General features: G+C 36.7%; 1 protein-coding gene and 1 long non-coding RNA gene across 3 annotated transcripts in view; one reads left to right on the top strand and one right to left on the bottom strand.

Annotated features, from left to right (window-relative positions):
• The window catches only part of LOC119082764 (hemicentin-1), a 163,467-nt gene extending 160,331 nt beyond the window's left edge, over positions 1–3,136 (bottom strand). Inside the window, exon 1 of one of the 2 annotated variants that reach the window (XM_037192352.1) lies at positions 2,289–3,136. In XM_037192352.1, the coding sequence (XP_037048247.1) occupies positions 2,289–2,331 (43 nt within the window). In that variant the 5' untranslated portion in view covers positions 2,332–3,136. The remainder of the gene's footprint in view (positions 1–2,288) is intronic. The other variant, XM_037192351.1, reaches the window with a different exon arrangement.
• Positions 3,137–5,697: 2,561 nt separating this feature from the next.
• The window catches only part of LOC119082779, a 322,328-nt gene continuing 301,428 nt past the window's right edge, over positions 5,698–26,597 (top strand). Inside the window, exon 1 of the long non-coding RNA XR_005088711.1 lies at positions 5,698–5,793. This is a non-coding gene — a long non-coding RNA (uncharacterized LOC119082779). The remainder of the gene's footprint in view (positions 5,794–26,597) is intronic.

Below are 26,597 nucleotides of genomic sequence, written 5' to 3'. Positions count from 1 at the left end.
TTCGCTTGAAATCTGTTTTGTAACCAAATATATATTGGGCACAAAATAGTTCAGCGGGACCGTATGAAATATCGTAAATATTTTGCAGCGAATGCACATTGAATATTAATAGTGTTGGAAAGAAAGACATACACACAGCGGTGATGTCATTGTCTTATATCCCCATTGCAATAAACTTTTACGATTAGATGCATTCGAAAATGCGGCAGTAATTCCATCTAATGGAAAAAAAGGGTGACATTATTTAGCCCGATGCAGAACAATTTCCCGTTCGGATGAGGTCACATTTATAACGTGTATACACACGAGAAGAAGAAGAAGAAGAAGAAGAAGAAGCACGTTTGAATAATAAATGCGGAATGCGAACAGAAAGACACGAAGGAACGAAAGGACATTGAATTATGACAAGATTTGTGTAATGAGCCACCTTTTTCTTTCGCATATTTACCGAGACGCCAAAGTTCGATATACTTTTTAATCCTCGACAGTACACGGATAAAGATGTGTATAGTATCAACGAACGGTTGTGTATAAATGAATATCTATAAAATATGAGGTACGAGAGCAGAGCGAACCACCTTTATTTTCATTGAAAATATCAAAATAATATTAAAATGTGTACTTTGAAGAGGCAGGTGTGAATAAAAAATTTAAATAACAAGATGTGTATAATCGACATCACGCTTTCGTGTGTACGAATAATATGGAGACGGGGGGGAAAAAAAAGGTGTGTAAAGGTGTTGATATCATTAGAGAAGTTTGTCTTTGTTGGAAAATAAATGTACAAATCTAGATTCTACCTACACAACGTGCACGGTGTACATATTATACTCCGACTACAATTCCATACGTATTATTCATACACCAGATAATAGCAGAAAGATGATATTCAATAAAAGAAACGAGGAAAAAAACTCTGCATCATCTTTCTGTCTGACTTTCAACAACAATAACAATAATTGTTGTACGTACGGTGTTATGCACCATCGTTCTTGATTTCCACACTCAACGGAAAACAATTTTTTTTTTAATTCTTTCTTCTCTCATCTGTTCGTCGTTTTTCGATTATTGAAACCGATCCCCAATTTGCATTGCTTCACATGCGACTCATCAAAACATTTCCAATTTAGGGATCTGATTTAATCAGTGGACCTTAATTTAGGTTATGCGAAATCCGAAACGAACGGATTCCGATGTATAATCGACATCATACAAGCCGTTTTATATGTGCCATCGTTTTGTCGCCAGGTATAACGTTAAAATGAATGAAAAAGGTGAAAAATTACAAGTCAAGTAACGTTTTCACTGTTCAAGCTGTTAGTGGTGATACGGAAATGAGTTGATTCGAGCATGATTGGGTTAGCAAAAATTTTTAATTACAGAGAGCCCAATCTCGAATATGTTTTCATGCTGACGATACAGTCACACAACTTAGCCCATTAACATGTCTTTTTATGGTAAATATGCTTCTGGATCGCTGTAGGTAATGAGTGTAAAATCTCAAAGAAAAGGAAGGCGAGTAAGGGTGAATCGATACTTTTTTATGGCAGCTCAGTTTATTTGTGTCTCACAAAGATTCGTCACAAAAAAAAACGTTTTGTGATTCGGAGAAAACGTTATTAATTTTCGAATTTGTCGCTGGTTCGTCGAAAACACCTTTTGTTAAAACAAAGCGATTTTCATCTGTCAAACATTGAACAAAAATTTAGCTTCAGAACACTGTTTTGAGCAACTACAAAGGAAAACCGGTGCTGTTTTTCGGATGAAAATTGTAAATTTTTAATAAAGAAACTTACTCAACAAATAGCAAACTTGGGAACAACAACCGAACAAGAAACATGCTGAAAAGGTGTTTGCTTGTTCTTGTTCTACCTATTTTTGAAAAAAACAAATTAATCGACGAATGATCAAACTGTTGAAGTCGTTATGTTTTTCATTGAAGAGACGTAGGTTTTCTTACATATACCACTTACAAGCATCGATATCTGATTCACGGAACAAGAATGTTTCAAGGTGTTTTTGAAATTAAAAATGTGTAAGACGGAGTCATCACAATATGTGTCTGGTAAAACCAGTGAAATTTGACGAAGCAAGTTTTTCGTTAAGACGTATTTGAGTAAATTTAAAATATTGGCGGCAAGACAACAGACAGAACAGTCACACCAAGATCGGGTCCGAAACATTTCAAATTATAATCCGGATCCGAGCAATTTAATTCCGAATTTTTTTTTAACAAAACAGCGATTGCACCTTATGATCTTAAGTCTATGTGTGACACTAAAACTTACCAATTAAAAAGTAAATCCTAAACGATGACTTGAATGTATCCATATTGCTAATTGTATATAATCCGTTAAGTCTTGCGCAAAAGTTATAATCCAACAGTGTTGGGAGTGATAATCCACAAAACGATGTGTTAAGTGTAAATTGCCTTACATTACACACAACTATTGAACATATCAAAAGTAATCGATTTCATTTTCTTATCAACGTAAATATCTTGCACAGAATTGCACGGTAAACACTTTTTTTTCTACTATTTCAACGGGACACCATGTACTTTGTGTATAATATTTGGTTGGGTTATTATTATGCCGCGCTAAACATTCACAATCACAATTTGATATAATATCAACAATGCTAAAATACGAGCGAAATTCATTCAATAAACCAAAACAAAACAATACTGTACTGACTCTACTACAGGTTAGACGTACAAAAGTGTACACACAATCTGCTATAACACCATTCCTTTAGATGCACGGGTGACGTTTCGTAACTGCACTGTACAAAAACCACGCGTTAGTAAAATTTCAGTTATTCGTCTCATGAATCACAACTTCTTTCGTTTGAATTTTCAAACTTAGCTGGCGTTTGTTTTCGAATAGACACACACAGTTTTCATCCAAATAAAAACAATTCCTTTAACTTCACATTTAATTAGAAAATATGCTTGCACAAATGACTGCACGAGATTGCGGGTTTTTTTTTGCTTCTCGCTTATCCTTGTTCGTTACATAAATCTAGTGTTACATTCAATTCACAGAAACAGCATTGCTAAACCGCATTTCAACCGAAATTACGAATATACACGTACTCAGCGCAACGTCGTTAGTTAACTGAAAATTGTTACCGTCGATCGTAGACTGAAACATCTGCAAACCTCATTCTCTTTTACATATATCATCATAGAATTACTTGTTTGACTGGTTGTTCGGTGTCGTGCATATACAAAGCTCTAACCGTTCACGTTGCACACATGCGCAATGTTCGGTGCTTTTGAGAGAGCCGAATGAGCGGATTTACTCAGTAAGCTCTTGCTTGTGAGAGACGGTAACATTATTTGTCGAACAAAATAGCCATCATCATTGAGATCAATCATGATGATGATGATTGCACTTATATTCTGTGAAGTAGAGCCTATATGCGTTGGTATAATATATAAATTGTTAAGGTTATGTTGAGAGTTTTGTTTTGATTTTATTTATTTTTTTGTTGCAATTTTCCGCATCTGAGAAACGACTATTTGTCTGTTATCATCAAGAGCGACGATAAAAATAAGCGTCTTATATACGGCAAAATGTTTGGTAATAAGGCGAAAGATTTTGTTTATATATATACCATCTCTAGCAAGAAAGAACCGGCTTAAAGATTAAAAATTGCAATATGCTCGCCGTATTGATTGATTTTTGCATGTTTTTTGTAGTAATATTAAAAGTAACAAAAATCTCTCAGAGCTTCAGGTTATTGGATGTTCGGATGTGTTGCCTAGAATTTTCATAGTCGTTAATATGGCTTTTATAGCTTTGACATTTTAGGAACTTATCGATTATTTTGTTTTATCTTTGTTGCCAAAGGTTAATCACGGTGAGGCTGAACGAATTTAAAATAAGCATTGTATTTTCAAATGGCAATGCTACCTCATATTTAGAACATTCTAACAGATGGCAGAACAGTCGAAAACACATCTTCAATGTGTAAAATTCTTACACACCTTAAAGAGGTGATCACTCAAAGCCGGCTTATTTTTGAATTCTATTTTGCATTAAAAGCAGAAATGCGATAATAAACTTCCAACTTCGTCGTACGAATTTAATTTACAAAATTTGAGGAGAGAATTTTTTATCTGCCAAAAGTTTGACAATTATATTTACGCTGCAATGCATTCTTACAACAAGCGGTTAACCACTCACATGTACGAGCGTAATTTCAAAAATTTTTATCAAAAGTTGTTTTTGCATCCACTTTGATTATGCTGTTCAGATCATTATAACAGTTTTCCTGTTCGTAATTACACCCTTACACCGAACGTTATTTTGAAATGTCTTGTAACACTCCAAAAACAAAAATAAAAACTTCAGCAGAAAAAGCAACCCTTAATACGATTCTATATGGCCTTACGATTATTTTTATCAGCATAATTATGCAAAATGTGACGGCATTTAAAATACGCACATGTACTATATACACATTGCTTTGGCCCTCGTTTTTGTTATTTTACGTAACGATTAAGCAGGCCGAAAGAGTTACGTATTAAGTTTTGTATGCTTGCTAAGAGGACCGAAAATAAGCAAATGTCAATTCAAGGGTCAAAAGCGATAGCTTTCGCCCCGCGAATTGACAGCTTTACTTTCGGTCCTCTTAGCAAGCATACAAACAACTAATGCTCTTTCGTTACTATGAAAATTCATTTATTCAAAATGTTGGCCGCTGTGGCTTTATTTTTCAGATTTTACAACAATTTGAAGCTCACGCAAAAAAAAAGAAGTCATGAACATAACTATGCTTGCATGTAGCAAATTCCGTGGCAAACCGAAAATGGTATTAAAAATAACAACCTTCATGTTTGGTGTGATGATAAAAAAAAGCTTAACAATTTTCTTCAATTTTTCTTCCATTTTTTCGTATAATAATAATTGACAAATTAAAAATGGAAATTGGAATTCTGTCGGTGTGTCGGGTATTTATGTAAAAATGTGATGCCTTGTGAAGCATGACAATTTAGGCCCTTTACCATGTTACCGATTTTTTTTGTTGACTATTTAACTAAACGTCCAGCTACATTCGGAAAAACTATGAATCGAGGTCCTTTCATGCTTGGTTTGCCTTGCTGTAGCATTTAAAAATAAAAGTAAAAAAAGTCAAAGTGTCATCCATGGAGACATAACCAAAAATTTATTGTTGACAAAATGTTCACAAAAACATTGAGGTTGTGGCTCTGTTTTTTTTTTAATCTTTCATATGCATTTTACATATATCATCATAGAATTACTTGTTTGACTGGTTGAGATATCTTGGAAAAACTCTAAAACACTTATTGGGGCCCAGCTTCGGAGGGGTCGTGTGTTGTAGTGTGCTCGTGGACAGTGGACATGCAATTTGAAATGAGAAATTGGTGCACGGATGGGAGACGAACCCACAATCTTCACCTTACCGTGGTGATGCTCTTACCACTTGAGCTACCGGGCACACCATTGGTCGATTACAAGAATTTTCAAAATCGGATGCGTTTTACTTAAGTTAGAGAACAGACAGGCGGACGGACAGACAGACGGACGGACTGACATTTTTTTCCGCTGATTTGGCATCTATGGACTGGACAACCACAATAGGTTTCCCCTTACTCAGACCCAAACGTATGCGTAAACCTATAAGACCCCAGTCGTTCGTACGGGTATAATGACGCAAGCTGTCACTATACGTTTCTTCCAAGGTCGTTCAAAATGTCAATCGTCATCCACAGAGAAGCCAACTCAACCTCACTTTGAAGTTTTAACGAACAAATTTGTTTAAGTTGCGGTTATGTTTGCTTCTGTGGATGACGGTCGGTTGTTTTCGGCCTGTCAAAATTCGTTTTTACCGTACGATCCGTACGATGGAAGAAACCTATGGCCAAATCCACATAGAAAGAGAACCGATTTCAAAATTGCCGCGTAAATTCTGCTGTTGATACACCTAAGTTTTGACATATTGACTTTTGGGTACAATGACAGAAAATTATTTGTCAGTAAAAATTGAATCTTTTTTCTCTCGAATGGTGGTTGTTTTGTTCAATCTTTTCAGTTAGCTGAGTAAAAATTAATTTCGTGATTAAAGAATGGTATAAAAATTGATCATTTTGAAGATGGTAAGTAAATTTATAAAGCTTTATGAAAATAGTGTTGTGAAAAGTGAATTGTTCTGGCGATTTTGATTTCGAATCAACTGTTGATTGTGCAAACCTCGTGTATTTTCCGATGTTCCTGTTTCTTATTTCGATAGATTTTCTTGATTTTCCCATGGAAATTGTGTGCAGTGCACTTACGTCGGGATGTATTATTTCAGCCACTAACGAGCGCCGAGCGAAAAAGACGCTAAAAGATTTGAGGATCCGTCGACTGGCGCAAAAGAGTTCAAACAAATCCGGTTCCTATTGTACACGTTGTCTGACGTCTACAGGATGTTTTTGGAACAGGCTGTTCGAAACAGTGAGTTTGTCACGAAAATATTTTTTATTACTTGGACGCTCAGCAACGGCATGCTCTTTTTTTTGAGAATTTTGGGGCTCCACACAGTGAAAAATAAAGCAACTCGACTCGACTCTTCCCCAAAAGATTTTTGCTCGACGTGTGACTATTTTAAATTTGAAACTGTGTTCACAGGCGACGAGAAACCCCCGATCCGATTCTCAAAATTTTGTGCGCTGCGTCCAGATCACGTGAAACTGGTGAACGATACACCCCTTGACCAGTGCCGGTGCTTTTACCATTCAAATTTCATTCTTTGCTGTGAAGCGATTAACCGGTTCATGCCAAAGTTTCCGAAGTATGGCAATGACTTGGAACGGCTAATTTTGTGCAACAATACCCAAGAAGGAGTGTTACCTCCGGAAGTGCAAGACATGACCGAACATTGAAGACATATTGGCAACGGCGATGAAGAATTCAGATAAACGGAAAGGCGATTCCGTCACGTTCAATAAATGGGTGAAGAACCCAGACACAAACCGTTTTCAAAAAGTCGTCTAAGAGGAAACGTTGGAAAACTTGATGCAGTACTTCCGTCGAATTCTACCGGATTTCCAAAAACATTCGTATGTTAAACGTCAACAGGCAGCAAGTTTCGAGGCAGAAAAGCTCGAGGCGGAGCAATCAAATAATGAAGTTGCCGTGCTTCAAATCGATTTTGCCGAGAACTTTGTGTGTGAGGCTCAGGACGAAGTACAGAGCGCTCATTGGAACCAGGCAGCTGTGTGATATCATGGGCGCGCGTTAGCATAGCGCCCGTGACGCAAGTCCTATTACTAGAAAAAATTTCAAAAAAAAATTTTTTTGTCGTAGACTGCAGAACCATATATACAGCAAATATTGAAGTTCTAAAATTCAAAGACAAATGACTCCAAATTACCATTAGAAAAAAACTAGGCGTCCGTACGAGTTCAACGAGCTATCACACGTTCTTGCAGCTTAAAATTTGGCCACGCAAAAAATCTTCCAAGAAGCCCCATTTCCATACATTTTGGTCAATTTTGGTCCGTGTTTCCTATCTTCTAAAGTCTTCTTTAGATTTTGTTGAAATTTTGGCAGTAGATTCTAGTCGTCATTCTAAGACATTCCAGAAAAAAAAATTTGGGGGGAACCGGCCTCGTTTCGGAGCTAGGGCTCCTCGAAGTTCCCATATAGGCCCCATATAAGAACACCTTTAAGTGTGTGTGCGTGGATGGGTATGGTAGAACTTCGCTTTTGGTATTTGGTAAGCTCTGCTCGCCTCATTTTTTCCCTAAATTTAGTATTTTTTAAATTTTTCAAAAATTTTTAAATTTTTTAAAATTTTGTAAAATTTTCAAAAATTTTTAAATTTTTAAATTTTTATTTTTTTTTTAAATTTTCAAATTTTTTCAAATTTTTTAAATTTTTCACAATTTTTCAACATTTTTAAAATTTTTCAAAAAATTTCAAATTTTTCAAGTTTTTTTTAAATTTTTTAAATTTTTCTAAATTTTTTAAAATTTTCTAAATTTTCAAAATTTTTCAAAAAATTTCAAATTTTTCAAATTTTTCAATTTTTCAAAATTTTTTAAATTTTTCTAAATTTTTTAAAATTTTCTAAATTTTCAAAATTTTTTAAAATTTTTGAATTTTTTTAAATTTTTAAAATTTTTCAAATTTTGTAAATTTTTTCAATCTTCTAATTCTTCCAAAAGAACTGATATCAGTCAAAAACACTCAAAAGAGTAGAAGTGACGCAAGTCCCTGTGCATACTTCCAAAACAACAGATATCGCTGGAGGTGACGCATTCTGCGCTTGTACGCAAAAACTGTAACAGCAAAAATTTGACCAAAGAAATTCTAGAAACAAAATCTTACCAAAAAAAATTTGCGTCACAAGTGGCAGATGTTGAGGAAAGTACTTTTAAGAAATTTTTTAAAATAGGCAAGAATATGTCCTAATACGTCCGAACCATCTGCCACTTTGTGACGCAAAATTTTTTTGGTAAAATTTTGTTTCTAGAATTTCTTTGGTCAAATTTTTGCTGTTACAGTTTTTGCGTACAAGCGCAGAATGCGTCACCTCCAGCGATATCAGTTGTTTTGGAAGTATGCACAGGGACTTGCGTCACTTTTACTCTTTTGAGTGTTTTTGACTGATAATCATGTTTCCTTAATTGTGTTGTCCCTTTATGTTCGTAATATTAGGATAAATTCAACTTGCAATGAACGCCAAATGGCGTTTTAGGAAAACACGAACCAAATATAATGACACCTCGAAAGGTGTTTTGATTTTTAGAGTCTTTTTGTTTTGAAACATTCGCTGGAGGTTTTACACAATTTTCCAATTCTAAAGCTGTATACGACTTTCATTTTCATTTTTTTGTTTCCATGGATGCTTCCAAAATCGTTGAAGAAACCAGAATTCTGGTGAGTCATTTTCCATTGTTTTTACTTCCTCATCTCTAAAAAGCGCAGAACTAAAATAAAAATGACTTCTAACAGCACCAAAACAGCAATACCGGTAAAAAAAGAGCCAACGTTGGCCGATAAACCGTATGAGGTAACCAAACACCTCCAAGTGAGTGAAAAAATGAAAAACCTTTTATCCCCCCCCCCCAATAAGTATGATTTCTGTTACCCACCAGATGAAGAACTTCACTTTGCTCAAGGAATACGAGGCTCACATTATTGCAGGTAATCCTCGGATCGATGCACATGACTAAGAAGGAAATAGGTAGTCAATGATTGGTGACTTGCTTCATCGAGGACCTATCAGTCAAGTCTATCACGATAGTATTTAAGGATTAGGTAAGACCAAAATTAATTTTTAGCCCCGTACGAAGTACTGGGGGCTTACAGGGAAGTTTATGAAATTTGGTTGACCGGACGGTGAGCTAGGTTCCTTCAAGGGCTCGGAACAGATTGTTCTGACCTGATCTGAAATCTTCAAATGTCGAATCTGAACTTTTCAGATCAGATCAGATCAATCTGTTCCGAGGAAGGAAAACTTTTAAAATTGTGAAATATATTCCTTTAAAGGATGGAATTCAAACGGAAGAAAGCCGAATCATCTGCCACTTTTTGACGCAAACTTTTTTTGTTATAATTTTCTTCCTAAAATTTTTCTGGTAAGATTTTTGTTGATAAAACTTTCGCGTACTTTCCTCATCAGCTGCCATTTGTGACGCATTCCCATTTTGCGTGTCGAATCTGTAAGCGTCACCTACACCGATATCAGTTCTTTTGTAAGTATGGATAACAGGACTTGCGTCATACCTCATACTGTAAGTGGTTTTGGGCGATATCAGCTCTTTTGTAAGTTCTGATTTTTTAGAATTTGGTCGAAGATAATAGACAATCATATTGTGCAGTTTGAACGAAAATATTCTTCTTACAAAACTGTATAACTTTCTCTTTGATCTGAATCTTCCAGCTTTCATTTGACGAAAATCGAAAATTTGACGAAAATAAAACATTTGACGAAATTCGAAAATTATGACGGAATTTGAAAATTTGACGAAAATCAAAACTTTGATAAAAATCGAAAATTTGACTAAAATCGAAAAATTGACGAATATCGAAAATTTGACGAAAATCGAAAATTTGACGCGCTTAAAACGCTCATAGCTCCCAAATAAGCTTTTTAGGGAAACAATGAAACACGTATCGACTAGAATCTAAAACTCTATGATTTGTCGTTTAAACGAACTTTCTATCTGCCATATTTCCCGAGTTATGGCTGACATAGCTCGCACTTAAAACGCTCCTAGCTCCCAAATAGACGACTTTTTAGGAAAACCATGAAACACATGTCGACTGAAATCTAAAACTCTATGAATTTGTCTTTTAAGCAAACTTTCTATCTGCCACATTTTCTGAGTTATGGGTCCTATAGCTCAATAGCTTAACAAGCTCATAGCTCCGAAATTATAAGCTTTTATAAAAATTCCTTTAAATTAGTTTCTTAGAATTACGTTCTTAACATACCCTGAAAATTTCAGCCAAATTCACCGGTAAATTCAAAAGTTTCGTTGTAACAAAGTAACAGAAGGACAAAGGTTGGTAAAATTCATCAATTTCAAAATGTATGAAAATCCATTTCTTCATACAAATCTCCACAAATTTCCAATTTTTGAAATTTAATATCTCGGCCAAATACGAATAAAATAAGTAGGAGGTAGTAGGAGCGGAGGGCGAAAAGTCAAAAAAGTTGTGTATATCAGTCCTACGGAAAAAAAATTTTTGTCAAATTTTTCAGTGTGAACGGACTTGCGTCATCAATTATGTATTGACCGTTTCGTCAACATTGCTTACATTCATTACGACGGCTCTGCTCATTACTTTTTCGCAAACGTCAAATTTAGCCAAAGTGACTGTCTTCGATTGTACGATTCTCATTCAGCTGTGTATCCAATTAGTTTTTCACCACGTAAACATTTTTTCATTCAAAATATTCGAAATGAGTTTTCCCGTATTCAATGCAATTGATATGTCCAGCATAAAGGACGTTTCCGATCCGATTGAACGTTATCTGAGAACATTTGGCGAAACAAAAAAATCGTTTGAGGAAATCGCTGCTGAAACGACGGTCCTCGTAAGTAAACATTTACCATTTTAAATTTGCTTCATTTCCTATCGTCGGCCGTTGCGTCCTAATTAACATTTTCAATTCAACAGCACCCCAAGGTTCAATTAAAAATTTTCGATGACACTGACACGGGTCCAGGCAAAAAGCCAACACTCGCCGAGGGTCCCAAACCAGTCACCTACAATTTGAAGGTGAGTGCTCACGCATAGCAAATAGGACTGATGTATTTAAGTTCCTGTGCCTTCTCGTTAGCGTAATCGACCAAGCTCGCTTGTGTAATAAGTTTTGTCAGCATCTTTCGGTTTCACGGGATGGTTGAAATAAAGTTTAGAGTGAAGGAGCATAAACCTGTCACGTGACATAGACGACGCAATCGTTTCATTCCGAACGGACTTGTTGTTCGACCAGTACATATGTGGTACGCGGTTGTACGACATAATTAGCATGCATCCCACGAAGATCATCATTTCGCTGGCTTCGGTCAGTTTCACTGATTTCTGATCCTTCTCGGCTAAAGTTGTCAGCCGTTCATTCGTGCAGTCGGCAATCCATACAAAAAGGCTTCTCGGGAATAGTTTTTAAAGAACGTCCAGCATACTGCTATCTTCGTCGCAACTCGTTGAAATATCTTCCTTCTGCGGAAATGTCTGATTCCAGCTCTAACTGTACACCCTCAGTAATAACATTATTGACCTTAAATTTTGTAATATCTCTTACCACTTCTGCTAGTTAGTTGAGTCGATAAGGGATTTGTCCTATGGAAACGTTTACCGAGCGGGTTGGCCAAATCGAGTGATTGGAGATTGTTGGTGGCATCGAAAAAATAGGTTCTAGAAGAAGAAAAAAAATTTTCGGTCGCTCTCGGCTCCGCCTCGCCTCTTCAAAGTTCAAGTGCAGAGGTGTCTTTGTCGTATGAAAACCGGAAAACTGGAAAATCCCTGGCATGCTAAACGATATTCAAGACCGATACCATTAATTTAAACTATCACATGCCACTTACTGACGCACAGAACTCCGTAAATAACACAAAAAGCATGTATTTGTATATGAAAAATAATCCGCGAAAATGGGTGGAAAATTGCATGTAGATTCACAGCCAAAAAAGTTAGAAAATCAGATTTTTTTTTTAAATTGTGCAGAATGAAACGTAGAACATTATTGCCGAACAAAGTTTTACTCCAAAAATTTCAGTTGAAAAAATATTTAACTTTAAACTTAAAAATGAGAGTCAACTTTCGAGAAAAACTGAAAAATCTCTAGGAAAATTGGAAAATCGCGGAAAATTTTTCAAGCCAAAATAAACTTTGGACTTTCACCTTTCATTTAAGCTATCACAAGGTATCCTGCGTGTCACATAGCCGGAGAAATCACTCGACAAAGACACCTCTGCACTTGAACTTTGAAGAGGCGAGGCGGAGCCGAGAGCGACCGAAAATTTTGTCTCTTCTTCTAGAACCTGTTTTTTCGATGCCACCAACAATGTCCAATCACTCGATTTGCCCAACCCGCTCGGTAAACGTTCTGTCCTTATCGACTGGAGTTTAAGTATTGTTCTTGGCATTACAAAAATAAATTTATTTCCTCCGATAACGAGAAGGCACAGGAACTTAAATACATCAGTCCTATTTGCGGTAGACAGTTTTTTGCTATCCGTATACTATGACAATTGTATATTTTTGCAAATCATTATTGCCCCTAAACCCACAGGTACGAAATTTAACATTTCTCCAGAAATACGAGACTCATTTATTGCATGGTGGGCGAGCCATCGTTAACTTCACAGAGAGATTATATAATCGTGAGATAGAAAAAAATTACGAATGGATAGTCACATGCTTCGTTGAGGAATTATCAGTAAAATCAATCACCATAGTTAAAAAAGTTTAAGTAAGAACAATCTTCCTAATATCCCCCTCCATATTGGTATATATGTTCTTCTGTCTCATTGTAGACACACGAATCAACAATATACTTATGCGGACCATAGGCTATGTCAACGGAACACTCTTTTTGGATAACTGATCAATAATATACTTATGCGGACCACAGGCAACGTCTACGGAACTTTCTACTCCATTTGTAAAAATTTTTTGTGCGTAAATTAAACTCCATAAACTGTGTCGGTAGTGTAGATTTAAATATTAAGTATTGGCGCTTCGTCGGGTCTGACGCAAAATCGAGAAAAACACCCGACCGATTATGTATCTGGGGACCATTGCCTATCGTTTAAAATTTTCACCCGCTCTCGACATACTCGTTCCTACGGATTCTTCTACAGCGAGTGTACTATCGTTGGTTTTCAACATTTTTATGATTTTCAAAGTTTACCGAAGTTGCAATTTATCTACAGCAAGATATGGCAGAATCGACAACTATGCTGTGTGTCAAGAATTTTAACAAATTCTTCTTAATTCGTCGGTCGGCCGCTGCATCGATGGTTCTACTTGTACTGGAGGGATATTCTCCCCAACACGCATGTGCCAGTACATCTACTTTGAGAATGAAACTCGTTACTTAGGGCATGTTGCCCGTTCAGTAGTTGTGTTTATTCTGAATCTTTTTCATATAAATTCGCCGTATTTATAGGCCTTTTCGATGTCTACTTGATCTTATTCAATTGAAAAGGACACTTTGATTTGTGATTTTAGTAAAGTGAAAACACTTGCCAGTGACTGCTAATAATATTTTCGACACTCCCACCAGTTTCCGTAGGTCTCGAGGAAACTCCAAAACGAAAATATGTTAATTCGACTGTTGTCTTTTGCCAATGCGAATGTTACCAATGCTTCCGTTTGAACCAATGCTTACTAATGACTGATGTTGTGCGAATTTTACCAATGCTTTGACTCTCCCACCTATGGTATCCGAAATGTTGAGGAAACCATAACATGCTTTTCTCTTTCTTTGCTGTTAATGTTTCTTGATTGTTACGACCATCATTCGACCACCGAATGATTCGACCAACCAGGCTGCTATTTATTATCGTGCTGCTATGCCCATAGATTTCTGCCAATTGAAATTGAAGTTCTCTCTTCAGACTGTGATATCTTTCTTCGTGCCAATTGACCATCTCTGCTGGGCGTTACGACGACCATCAATCTCCAAATTGTCTCGACCAACCAGCCTTGCTAATGTCTTCCTTCTATGACGTTCTTCTTCTTCCTGCTGCCAATGACGAATGCTAATTGACCTTCTTCGCTGGACATTACGACGACCATCAATCTCCAAATTGACTCGACCAACCAGCCTTGCTAATTCTTCTGCCGACTCTGGTCTTTTTTCCGCTGCCAATGACGCGTGCCAATTGACCTGCTCTGCTGGGCGTTACGACGACCATCAATCTCCAAATTGATTCGACCAACCAGCCATGCTCATTTCTCCCTTCTATAACTTTCTTCTTTTTGCTGCTAATGACGCCTGACAATGAATTTTTGACGTTACGACGACCATCAATTTGATTTTGACCATCAAATGACTCGATCAACCAGCCTTCCTATTGTACTGACCATCCTCTACTTGCTGCTGCTGTTAACGACTTCTTTTGCTGGGCGTTACGACGACCATCAATTCGATTCTTCCACCAAATTGACTCGACCAACCAGCCTTGCTAATTTCTTCTCTTCTGTGACCTTTTCTTCTTGCTGCTGCCAATTGACGTCCTTTGCTGGGTATTACGACGACCATCAATATCCAAGTTGACTCGATCAACCAGCCTTGTAACACCACGACCAATGTTACGCCTTGAGTAGCTCTTGCTGCTGCTGCTGCTACGGGACCACCAATGTCACGAACCTTCCACACACGTTGGGCGCCATGTCAAGAATTTTAACAAATTCTTCTTAATTCGTCGGTCGGCCGCTGCATCGATGGTTCTACTTGTACTGGAGGGATATTCTCCCCAACACGCATGTGCCAGTACATCTACTTTGAGAATGAAACTCGTTACTTAGGGCATGTTGCCCGTTCAGTAGTTGTGTTTATTCTGAATCTTTTTCATATAAATTCGCCGTATTTATAGGCCTTTTCGATGTCTACTTGATCTTATTCAATTGAAAAGGACACTTTGATTTGTGATTTTAGTAAAGTGAAAACACTTGCCAGTGACTGCTAATAATATTTTCGACACTGTGTGTTTCATTTCTCTTATTTACCAGAGAATAATTGTCGATCACATCAACACAAAACTGCTCTTGTGTTTCCAGCTATTCGTGATTTTTTAAACTTAGTGCGAGAGAAACCACAAAAAATCAATGAAAATCACAAAAAATCAATAAAAATCAGAAAAATCACAAATATCGGAAAAAGTGGTTTCTCGTTCAAAAATTATAACTTATTTATGTTAAAATTGAAAGAAATCATTTTTCTATGCTTCCGAACCGAACTCATGAACACTGAGTATTTTCAGTTTTTCAGTTTTCTTTTTCAAAAATCTGAATATAAGAAAATGTTGATAAGCAAAAAGAAATCATTGTGAAGCCGTAAACAAGTCGCGAAAAAAAAAGTTTGAAAGAAATGTCAATAGAACTGCCAAAGATTATGATTTTCAAAAGCCGCGTTGTCAGAAAAAGCTAAGAACCGACTAGGAACCGTCATCTTACGTATTCCTAGTGCCCGACGGTTTTGACAAATGTCAATCACTTGTACTTCTCTAAAAATAATCAACAACCCTACATGGAAACGTTTCTCTAACTACCATACATTTCTAGCGAATGCTATTTACTTCGACTCTCAAAACTCTGATACTTTACCAAAATTATATCTGCCATAGGTCCAGAGATATACGCAAAATACACCACCTATCATTCTACGGCAAGGAAGCACTTTTTAGCTCACTACGAGGAAGTGGTGTATTTTCCAGTATATCGATCACAACAAAAAAGCATGTCAAAACACCTAGTTGGCTGGAGCTAGCCTCCATTTCCCTCAAAAAGCTAATGAAAGATGTGTACCTGACTTAGTCGCACTGTCTTTAAGATTTGTTCCTTTCACGTGAATATGAGTCCCATACAATTGCTGAATATGGGGCACACAGCTACATTTTTCGCCTGTCGATTCCGTTTAATTACCGGATTCTCCGGCAATTCCGAGCAGGGTGTGTAATCAATTCCCCTTACTCAGGGAGTGCAATTGGACGTGATACAAACGTATGCGTAAACCTATTAGACCCCAGTACTTCCGTCTAAAAAGAACCATTTATGTTCAACAGCAATTAGTGGGCAAACATGAAAATTTCGAAAACTTTAGTTTTCGATTTTTGGCTTCCCGGCAATAGAAAATGGAATTAAAAAAAAATATATATAAATATACAGAAGTGATCCTTGGGAGACACTGAATAAAGCCTGAGGTCAGGGATTTTGATAAAAAGTCAAAAAGAAAATTCGGGCAACCCTACGTGTAAAACTGCATTTTTGCCAACTGAAGCATGTAAAAAATGTTTCACACAGCTACATCACCAAGGAATTACAACCCACAAACACCACGCAACCATAGTGTAGTATCGTAGTACGCTGTGATCGTAATGTCAATAAATGAGTTCAGTTATACTGATACAGCAGTACTGTAAACACGTGTATTATTACTTGTCCTACCCGATATTACATTGGCGACGAGGATATCGAATCGATCGTGTGCATTATTATCGGAAAAAAAAAGGAATGATTCGGTGATCGACAGTGTTGAATCGCGTAAATTAAAATTCTTTTTGAGTAAAACGCGTTTTGATGAGGAATGAAATTGCGTGTGTGCCGCGGTGAGAAAAATGGCGTCTGGTGTAAAAAAGAATGAGGAATTTTTTTTTTGATTTTCTGAAAGGGAATGAAAGAAAACTATTGAATTAGTAAGATGGAAACTGTGTACGTGATAAATGGCGCGTTGGTTAATGTACAAAAAGTCAATGTGGTTGTGGTTTATTCGGATGAAGGATGGATGTTTGCGTAGAAATAAATTAGTGCAAATGTCGTGATCGGGAAAGTAATCTGTAAAAGGAATTAGTGCGCCTAGTTGTGTTGACGTGAAGCGAGAAATGGATCAGAAATGGCGTCTCTGCGCAGTGTATACGTTATTGCTTGTTGACAGTTTTGACTCGAAATTTGCTGAGAAAAAGCGATCGGGATGAATTAAATTTTTCATGGAAATTTCAACATGACGGTTGGCTGGCTTAAATCACTACGACAAGGCGAATACATTTCATGGAACGAAAGGGCAGCAATATCGAATAGATTAAGATTGGCTCGTTCGATTGGACAATTTTGGGAAGCAGAAATTTACCTTAAAATAACAAGGCTATCGAAATTGGAAACAAAAGATAAGTAAACAGAAATATTTTGCTTTAATATGATTGATGAGTTTGAGTTTTATGATGAGAGATGAGGTGGTTGAAATTGTAGTTCAATGGATGAGTGAGTTGCATGGGCGCTAATGAAAGAGAAATTATGAGTGTCGTTTCGAAAGGAAGTGAAGGAGAGTAGCGTAATCACTGGTTAATAGAATGATTGACAAGGATTGAATTTTGTTAGCACGGCAAGGGTTTAGCTTCGGTGCCACGAGGAGGAAAGGTTTTGAGGCTGAAAAGAAAAGGGTTTTAAGATTAGAACTGAGTGTCAGGATGCGATGTCAGGATTAAATTGTGAAGCCTAGTGTGAGCTAGTAGTTAGATTTATTACGCAGTTTAGGATTAAGTTTCTAAAAGCGAGCCTGAAGAAGCGTAGAATTCGATTTCGTGACGCAAGTTGCTTGAAAGAAAGGTTCGGAATGTTTGATTTCGTGAAGCGGAGAGTTAGCATTAAAAAAAAAGAGTTTGGTTTCGTTATAGTTCACCCAAAGTGGGGTGGGATTGAATTCCGGTTCGCTGAGTCTGAATAGAATGGATTTGTTTTGAGCGCAAGAGGGAAGAATGAAGTAAAAATAGAAAGGAGTACAGACAGGTAGAAAGAAGAGAGTAAGACAAAAGCATGAAGGAAATTGCTCTCTAGTGTTGTTTGCCTGTTTTCGTTGAGGCTGAAAGTTCAGACTAGTTTTGTTGAGAGCAGATCCCATGGGACTTAAGGGTTGATTAATTGATAGAATCTGTTTGTTTTGAATGTTGGCTTAATCAGTTCGGAAAGGAGTCAGTCAGAAGTTGAGTGGATTTGAGGGTTGCTTATTGAATGACTAGAAGATTAATTTCTGGATTTGGTTTGGATTGTGGTGTTTGATGTTTTCTGAGAGTATAATTCAATTTCGGAAAGCTTGGTTAGAATTAAGCTTCGTAAGTTTTGAATTGCCACTTCAGTTGGATGAAGCGTTGAGTTCGATTTCGTGAATTTAGGTCTATTGTGTTCTAGCTAATTGCTAACTGCTGGAAAAGGAATGTGAGAGAGTTGTTGCAGACAAGGGTCTGAAATTGGATTTCGTTATTACAGACGAAAGGAATTGGAATTATTGTTGAAGTGGGATTAAATTCCGTTTGGTGAAGGATGAGTTGACAGTTGCATCAGTGTGATAGCAACTGAGCGTTAGATTGATAAGCTGGATTAAATTCCGTGGTGCGGTCAAAGGATCGCTGGATTGAATTCCGTTGAGGTCAAAGGATCGCTGGATTGAATTCCGTGGCGCGGTCAAAGGATCGCTGGATTAAATTCCGTGGTGCGGTCAAAGGACCGCTGGATTGAATTCCGCTGAGGTCAAAGGATCGCTGGATTGAATTCCGTGGCGCGGTCAAGGGATCGCTGGATTAAATTCCGTGGCGCGATCAAAGGACCGCTGGATTGAATTCCGTTGAGGACAAAGGTCTTGGATTAAATTCCGTTGAGGACAAAGGTCCTGGATTAAGTTGAATGTTAGGACTAATTTAGGTCAGGCTGAATGAAGCATGGGCTTGGATTAGCTTTGTTGAGGTGTCAAGTAAAAGAAGGGTCATTGACTGATAGGATTGTGCTTGAGAGCCAGGAATTGTGTCTTTAAAATTACGTCATTTGTTAGAAGCGTTGAATCAGGAGTTGAATAAAGGAGGAAATGTTATTTAAGTTAAATGTTTAAAGGTAGAATGTACTTTCAAAGAATTTTTTTTCTGTTCAGATTTGCACTGTACATCTGCTATGAAGACGCTTGCAAGACGCTTACAGACGCTTTTGGTCAAGACTCGAGGACTGGAGTACATGGAATTGCAAAGAAAACAATGAAACAAGAAGGAAACAATGGATTAGATAATGTCAGCAGTTGATTACTTGATAATAATATTGTCATTGATTTGTATAATTAGTAATTCGTGGCTAATCGTAAATTGTTTGTAACGTTGTCATAGTAGGTTTTACTGGTGTTCTTCTGGCAGTTCTTTCATACTGAGAAAAGATGAAAAGAAGATAAAACGAGGAAGTGGATGTAGTATCGTAGTACGCTGTGATCGTAATGTCAATAAATGAGTTCAGTTATACTGATACAGCAGTACTGTAAACACGTGTATTATTACTTGTCCTACCCGATATTACACATAGGTACATACACCAGTTCACAACGACATTACGACCTCAACCGGTTTTTGAGTAAAGAAGAATTCTACCTAATGTCCTGTACCTGATTGCAATATTTTCGAAAATTCCTGGTTGTGAACATTTACTAACATTTCAATGAGCAAAGAAATAGCACAAAGTTTATCGTTGAAAAGTTATTTAATTTATAACAAAACATTCGCACAGTTAACACACGAGACATAGTCCTTCAAATCGCAATTGGGTCAAAACTAGTTACACTTAACACTTACGAAAGGGGTAAATTAACATTTTTAAATTGGTGAAACGAAATAATTTAATTGAAGATTTTTATTTGTATCGAACAGGCAACGGAGGGGCAATTGTCACACGATGAATATTACAGATTTGAGTTTTGATGGTTTGGAGAGTTGTCTCCAGCATTTAGATATTGCAGATCTTCTGAACATCGCTGATTGTAACGAACAGCTGCGCCATGCAGCCAGATATTTAATAGCGCGGAACATCAAACGAACAGAGTTGAGTTTGAATATGTTTGCGAGTTCGAATCAAAAATTCATATTGGGCGAAAACTGGTTTTATATGGGAAGTGATTTAAAATTTTGCCTACAGTTTCTTCGTTGTTGTGGAGATTTGGTTTCCGGAATGGAGATCACTACATGCCTACAACGAAATCCGGTTGTGTGTGACCGGGTTATAAACTATGTAAATGAATATTGTTCCGAATTCCTAATTAAAATGGAATTTATTTGTTGTAGAGAAGGCACCTTGCGTAGGCTAACAAAACCATTCAGGAAAGTTGAACAAATTAGAATTGATATCTCGCATCTGACTGATGTGAAATTAAGTGAAGTGTTCCCGAATTTACGTAAAATTAAATTTGAATGGGGATGTTGCACTCGAGAAATTGTGCCTTTTCCCAAAGACTTTTTTACGGATCACTATCCTCGACTGGAACATCTGGCGTTTATCGTGACTGTTCGAAAAAAAGATTATAAAAATGTGCCCATTCTTCTACGAGCCAATCCTCAATTGAAAAGTTTTAGTAGTAACATCGACATAGAGACTATTTTCGATGGAAAGAAAAACTTCCCCAATGCCAACGAATTTCTTCCAAATCTGGAAAAACTGGATCTGGATGAAATCGATTGTTACGATTCCATAGACGAGAGAATTCAATTGAAAAATCTAAAAGAGCTCAGCCTGTTCATCTGTGCACCTCCACCTCATGGAAGTAAGTGGACCTTTCCATTTGTATGCGATCAACTGGAATCACTGAAAATCACCATTATGAAGAAAAATGGGGAAAACTTTCTCAGTCGGATAACCAATTATCCGAAGAATATAAAAAAATTAAAATTTGGCTCAAGTTACAATGATCACATGGAAATATCAAAAGTACTCCCATCACTGGAGGAAATTGACCTGACTTGTTATGATTTCCACTTTACCGTCGATGAAATAGTTCCCTTTGTTCGCGAATTTCGTTTATTGACATTGTTGAAATTGGAATCTCTTCCAGAAATATTGAATACCGAAGAGCTCGCGGCACGATTAGGAAGTGCTTGGTCAGTGTCATTTGAAAGTCGTTCTCGACTGCGTTCTGTAACGTCTTCAGAATATAGAAATTTTCTTTCAATTGAATTAAAACGTCACGCCGGTTAGAGCATTGGAGACGGTATTAATTTTGTTGAATTTTAGGCTCATAATTTAAGAAAAGGGAAAGTCTTAATTTCACAACCAATCATCAATTTCACTATCGAATGTGATGCCTTAGGAAAAGAAAGCATTACTGCTAACTGTAGGTTATAGCTGAAGGTTATAGTGACAAGATAGCGTGATTACCGACGTATTCACTCGGGCAGGGTAGCTCCGTCAGTCTTCCCGACTATGAATTTTAGGAATTTTATATGAAAAATCTAAAAATCATGGCATGAAATGTCAAGTGAGGTGTGCCTGAATAGGTACCGTTATGCACGGTTGGTTTGAAACGAGATTAAATAGGGACCGCCGACCACCAATAACTTTTTTTTTCATATTTATAATAAGTGATGGACAAGAACTTCACACAGGAAAAAATTAGCCCAAACCCCTGAGCCGTTTCTGAGAACCAGTGGATGCGACTACCACAAGCAGTCAGGTACAGCCTGAGCACATATTTTAATTGGGATCGGTAGAGGGAACAATTCTAAGATATTCTGTGTAAAAATTATTTCTTTCGATCATCTGCTCTCGGAGCAACAACAGTTGAAAGTCGAAATTTCCCCATTTTCGAAGAGTAATATATCCCTGACAAAGTGACCAAGACAGCCAGTTAAGATTGATTCTAAACGCGGTTAGTAAGCTCTTTCGAATGGCGAAAAAAGTTTTTTGAAAAAATTCTTTTATGTTACATTTTCAGAGAAGTTACTTTTTCCGCTGCCCTCGGTGAAATTCGTCCACTTCTGTTCCCTTCTGGTAGAGTAATTTCAAAATAATTTGTCGCTTATATTGTAGCCTGAAGAATAGGCTTTTCAACGATACCAAACATGCCATACTTGATCCACAACAAGTACTGTTGATGATTCAGTTTTTCAATCGAAGTCACTCTACTCGCAAATCTGGAGCACTCGAAAACGAAATTATTAAATTTCAAGATTTTTTTGAAAAAAAGTAAACTTTAATGACTTTCTGAGTCGGTACCATCAATATACATAAGTAAAAGTCATGTAATAGTGAAATTTAATAATTTCGTTTTCGAGTGCTCCAGATTTGCGAGTAGAGTGACTTCGATTGAAAACTGAATCAACAACAGTACCTGTTGTGAATCAAGTATGGCATGTTTGGTAACGTTGAAAAGCTTATTCCTCAGGCTATAATATTAGGGGCAAATAAGTTTGAAATAAGGCTACCAGAAAGGAACAGAAGTGGCCGAATTTCACCGAGGGTAGCGGAAAAAGTAACTTCTCTGAAAATGTAACATAAAAGAATTTTTTCAAAAAACTTTCTTCGCCATTCGAAAGAGCTTACTAACCGCGTCTAGAATCAATCTTAACTGGCTGTCTTGGTCACTTTGTCAGGGATATATTACTCTTCGAAAATATGGAAATTTCGACTTTCAACTGTTGTTGCTCCGAGAGCAGATGATCGAAAGAAATTATTTTTACACGGTATATCTTAGAATTGTTCCCTCTACCGATCCCAATTAAAATATGTGCTCAGGCTGTACCTGACTGCTTGTGGTAGTCGCATCCACTGGTTCTCAGAAACGGCTCAGGGGTTTGGGCTAATTTTTTCCTGTGTGAAGTTCTTGTCCATCACTTATTATAAATATGAAAAAAAATTATTGGTGGTCGGCGGTCCCTATTTAATCTCGTTTCAAACTAACCGTGCATAACGGTACCTATTCAGGCATGCCTCACTCGACGTTTCATGCCATGATTTTTAGATTTTATCTACAGATAAAGTTGAAATTTTTCATATAATATTTGTAGTCCGGAACACTGACGGAGCTACCCTGTCCGAGTGAGTTCGTTGGCCATAAATTACCTTATGCAATCTTGTAGCTAGACCCTTCAGCTATAACTTACATTTAGTAGTAATGCTTTCTGTTCCTAAATGCCAGAGATATCAGTAGGTAATATGTGCGACCCCGAAAATTGAAAATTGAATTTCTTCTACCGACGGGTTTATAAATGTAGACGCCTCATTACACCCATAACACAAGACATACTTAAATTGACTAGATATCTTATCAAATCATCCATCGAGCCTGTGTCTTTACTATGTCGTGCTCCTATGTTACAATTAATATGTAAATTTAATGGCAATAAGTTTAAGTTTAAGTTAAAATAAAATATCATTACAAATACGCTGTTTCCTTTCTTTCTTTTAAATTGTCTGACGTGACTTCAATATGTGGGTTTCTTTCAACCTATGACAGACGGCTAGCATATCCGCGCTCTTGTTACCGAATCTATTATTTCATTCGATGAAAGAATCATGGGCGCGCGTTAGCATCTTCTAAAGTCTTCTTTAGATTTTGTTGAAATTTTTGGAGTAGATTCTTGTCGTCATTCTAAGACATTCCAGAACCGGCCTCGTTTCGGAGCTAGGGCTCCTCGAAGTTCCCATATAGGCCCCATATAAGAACACCTTTAAGTGTGTGTGTGTGGATGGGTATGGTAGAACAAATTTGTTCGCTTTTGGTATTTGGTAAGCTCTGCTCGCCTCAATTTTTTTTCCTAAATTTAGTATTTTTAAAATTTTTAAATTTTTTCAAAATTTTTTAAATTTATCAAAATTTTTTAATTTTTTAAGTTTTTTTTTAATTTTTTAAATTTTTCAAAATTTTTTAAATTTTTTAAATTTTTCAAAATTTTTTAAATTTTTTAAATTTTTCAAAATTTTTTAAATTTTTTACATTTTTCAAAATTTTTCAGAATTTTTAAAATTTTTCAAATATTTTAAATTTTTTAAATTTTTTCAATCTTCTACTTCTTCCAAAAGAACTGATATCAGTCAAAAACACTCAAAAGAGTAAAAGTGACGCAAGTCCCTGTGCATACTTCCAAAACAACTGATATCGCTGGAGGTGACGCATTCTGCGCTTGTACGCAAAAACTGTAACAGCAAAAATTTGACCAAAGAAATTCTAGAAACAAAATTTTACCAAACAAATTTTGCGTCACAAGTGGAAGATGTTGAGGAAAGTACTTTTTAGAATTTTTTTAAAATAGGCAAGAATACGTCCTAACACGTCCGAATCATCTGCCACTTTGTGACGCAAAATTTTTTTTGGTAAAATTTTGTTTCTAGAATTTCTTTGGTCAAATTTTTGCTGTTACAGTTTTTGCGTACAAGCGGAGAATGCGTCACCTCCAGCGATATCAGTTGTTTTGGAAGTATGCACAGGGACTTGCGTCACTTTTACTCTTTTGAGTGTTTTTGACTGATCTTCAATTACTTTGATGCTTTAGATTATGGATTTTGCTATATAAGTTCGCAATAGACAGAGGTTTTCATATCTTCTAGTCGCCGATAGCAGATGAACTTCACTGATCGGTTTTAAAGATCCAGAACAATTTATTTCCGATAAAAGATAAACGACTTTGTTAAAGAATTTTTTTTTTTGGTTTAATGTTCAAACTATTATCATGTACATATTGTGCAAAGCACAGGGTAACCGTTTTTTTATTACACTTAAAAAAAGTAATTTGAAAAGTTATATGAAACTTCCAACTTCCAAAACGTCTGATATCGCTGTTTTTGACGCATTCCGCGAGAGTACGTAAAAAAATTTTATCAAGAAAATTTTAAATGTAGAACGTTTCAACAAAAATGTTACCGAAAAGATCTGCGTTGCATGTGACAGATAAAGTTTCTTAGAATTGTGTTCCTCAACAGCTGCCACGCGACGCAGAATGTGTCAACAACAGCGATATCAGATGTTTTGGAAGTTGGAAAACATCGAATCTATTCCTCTTTAGAGGTTTTTGTGGGATATCAGTTGTTTTGGAAGTTGTGGGCATGAAATTACTGACCTATGCAAAGACATAATTATAAGAACCAACCTGTTGTCACTTCTGAAATATGAGAAAGGAACCAAGTAAAACCTGAAAGAACCTCAAAAATCAATCAGATCTTTCTCTGAGAGGAAGTTAGGCCATGAAGTTTTAGGAACGAACCTGCTACAACGTTAAAAATCATAAATGTTTAGAAGGAATTATGAAAAAATCGGTAAAAACTCTAAAAGTTCTTGAGTTCTTGCTGTGTGAGCGATATTGAGTGAAGTTGGTGAAAATTATTTTCCGATAATCTTTTTTAATTGATCCCTGAGATTGTAACGTTTTTTTTTTGTCAAGTCTGACCCTGCCTTGTCCTCTAGCTCTTCAGGATGATGAACTAGAGGTAAACTTTCTTCGTCAACTGTATTCTTCATCAAAAACTCTATAACTTTGCTTGCGCGGCCAAACCTTCAAAAGTCATACGCGAGCAGTTATGGAGGTGGGAAGAATTGTACCCGTTAATGCCTGAAATCTGTGAATTTGGCGAACTTACTTTTTCCAGAAAAGTAACTCCTCCACGTTTCAGAAGATCGTCTATCAGAATCTGCAATAAAAAATGTTTAACCAAACCCACGCCGCCCTTATTTCCACAATTGAGACACTTCTTTCCAACTGCACGTCATTTATTTCACGGAACACCACATCCATCAGAACACATCGTCAAGAGAACGTCATACACTTCATCAACTTTTCCTTAAATTCAAATTTGAAATATTCGCGCTACATTTCAACTAATACACCTTAATGTCCAAAAAAATTATTCCGATCCACCCTAATGTCCGAAGAAAATGTTCCGATCCACCCTAATGTCCAAAAAGAAATATTTCGATCCCCAGTGTCCAAAGATCCGCCGTAATGACAAAAAAAATATTCACCCCAATAGGTTTGTTCCAAGTAACTGTAAACACGAACTTTGACAACCCGAAGAACGACAATTTCATCCATAGCAACGTCGCTTACGTGATATTTCATACAAATCGACCAACGTCGCCTACGCGATTTACACAGAGGTATTATTGAGGTTATGGTTATATGGATGAAATTTGACAATTCATATGGCCTTGGAACAAACCTATGCCTAAAATGTCCACACACACAAATTTAATGAATATTATGCACCTGTGTTCAAATGTTTATTTTGACGAGTTGGTGATTGAACTTTTCGATCGTAGGTGCAGTGACGAAAAACGTCGAATTATGATCGTAAGACACAAAAATGTTTCTTTTTAGACCCGTACGAAGTACTGGGGTCTTAGGGACCATTCACAAATTATGCACGCTCTTAAGGGGGGAGGGGGGTTTGACAAAAACGTACGCTTCATACAGTGAACGACATCTCAAATGTCTCACTGTCAAATTTTTCTGAGAATTTTATTGTGTCATTGCAAATTCACAATGACATTCTCTGAAAAAAATGACAGTGAGACATTTGAGATGTCGTTCACTGTACATTTTTGAAATTTTCTCCATACATTTTTGGGTGCAAGGGGAGGGTTTGAAATTTCGAATTTGGTGCGTGCGCAATTTG

The sequence above is a fragment of the Bradysia coprophila genome, unplaced genomic scaffold (genome assembly GCF_014529535.1).
Source record: "Bradysia coprophila strain Holo2 unplaced genomic scaffold, BU_Bcop_v1 contig_476, whole genome shotgun sequence".
NCBI lineage: Eukaryota > Metazoa > Arthropoda > Insecta > Diptera > Sciaridae > Bradysia > Bradysia coprophila.
The sequence above is the reverse complement of the archived record's forward strand: the minus strand, read 5'-3'. Positions and strand labels throughout refer to the sequence as shown.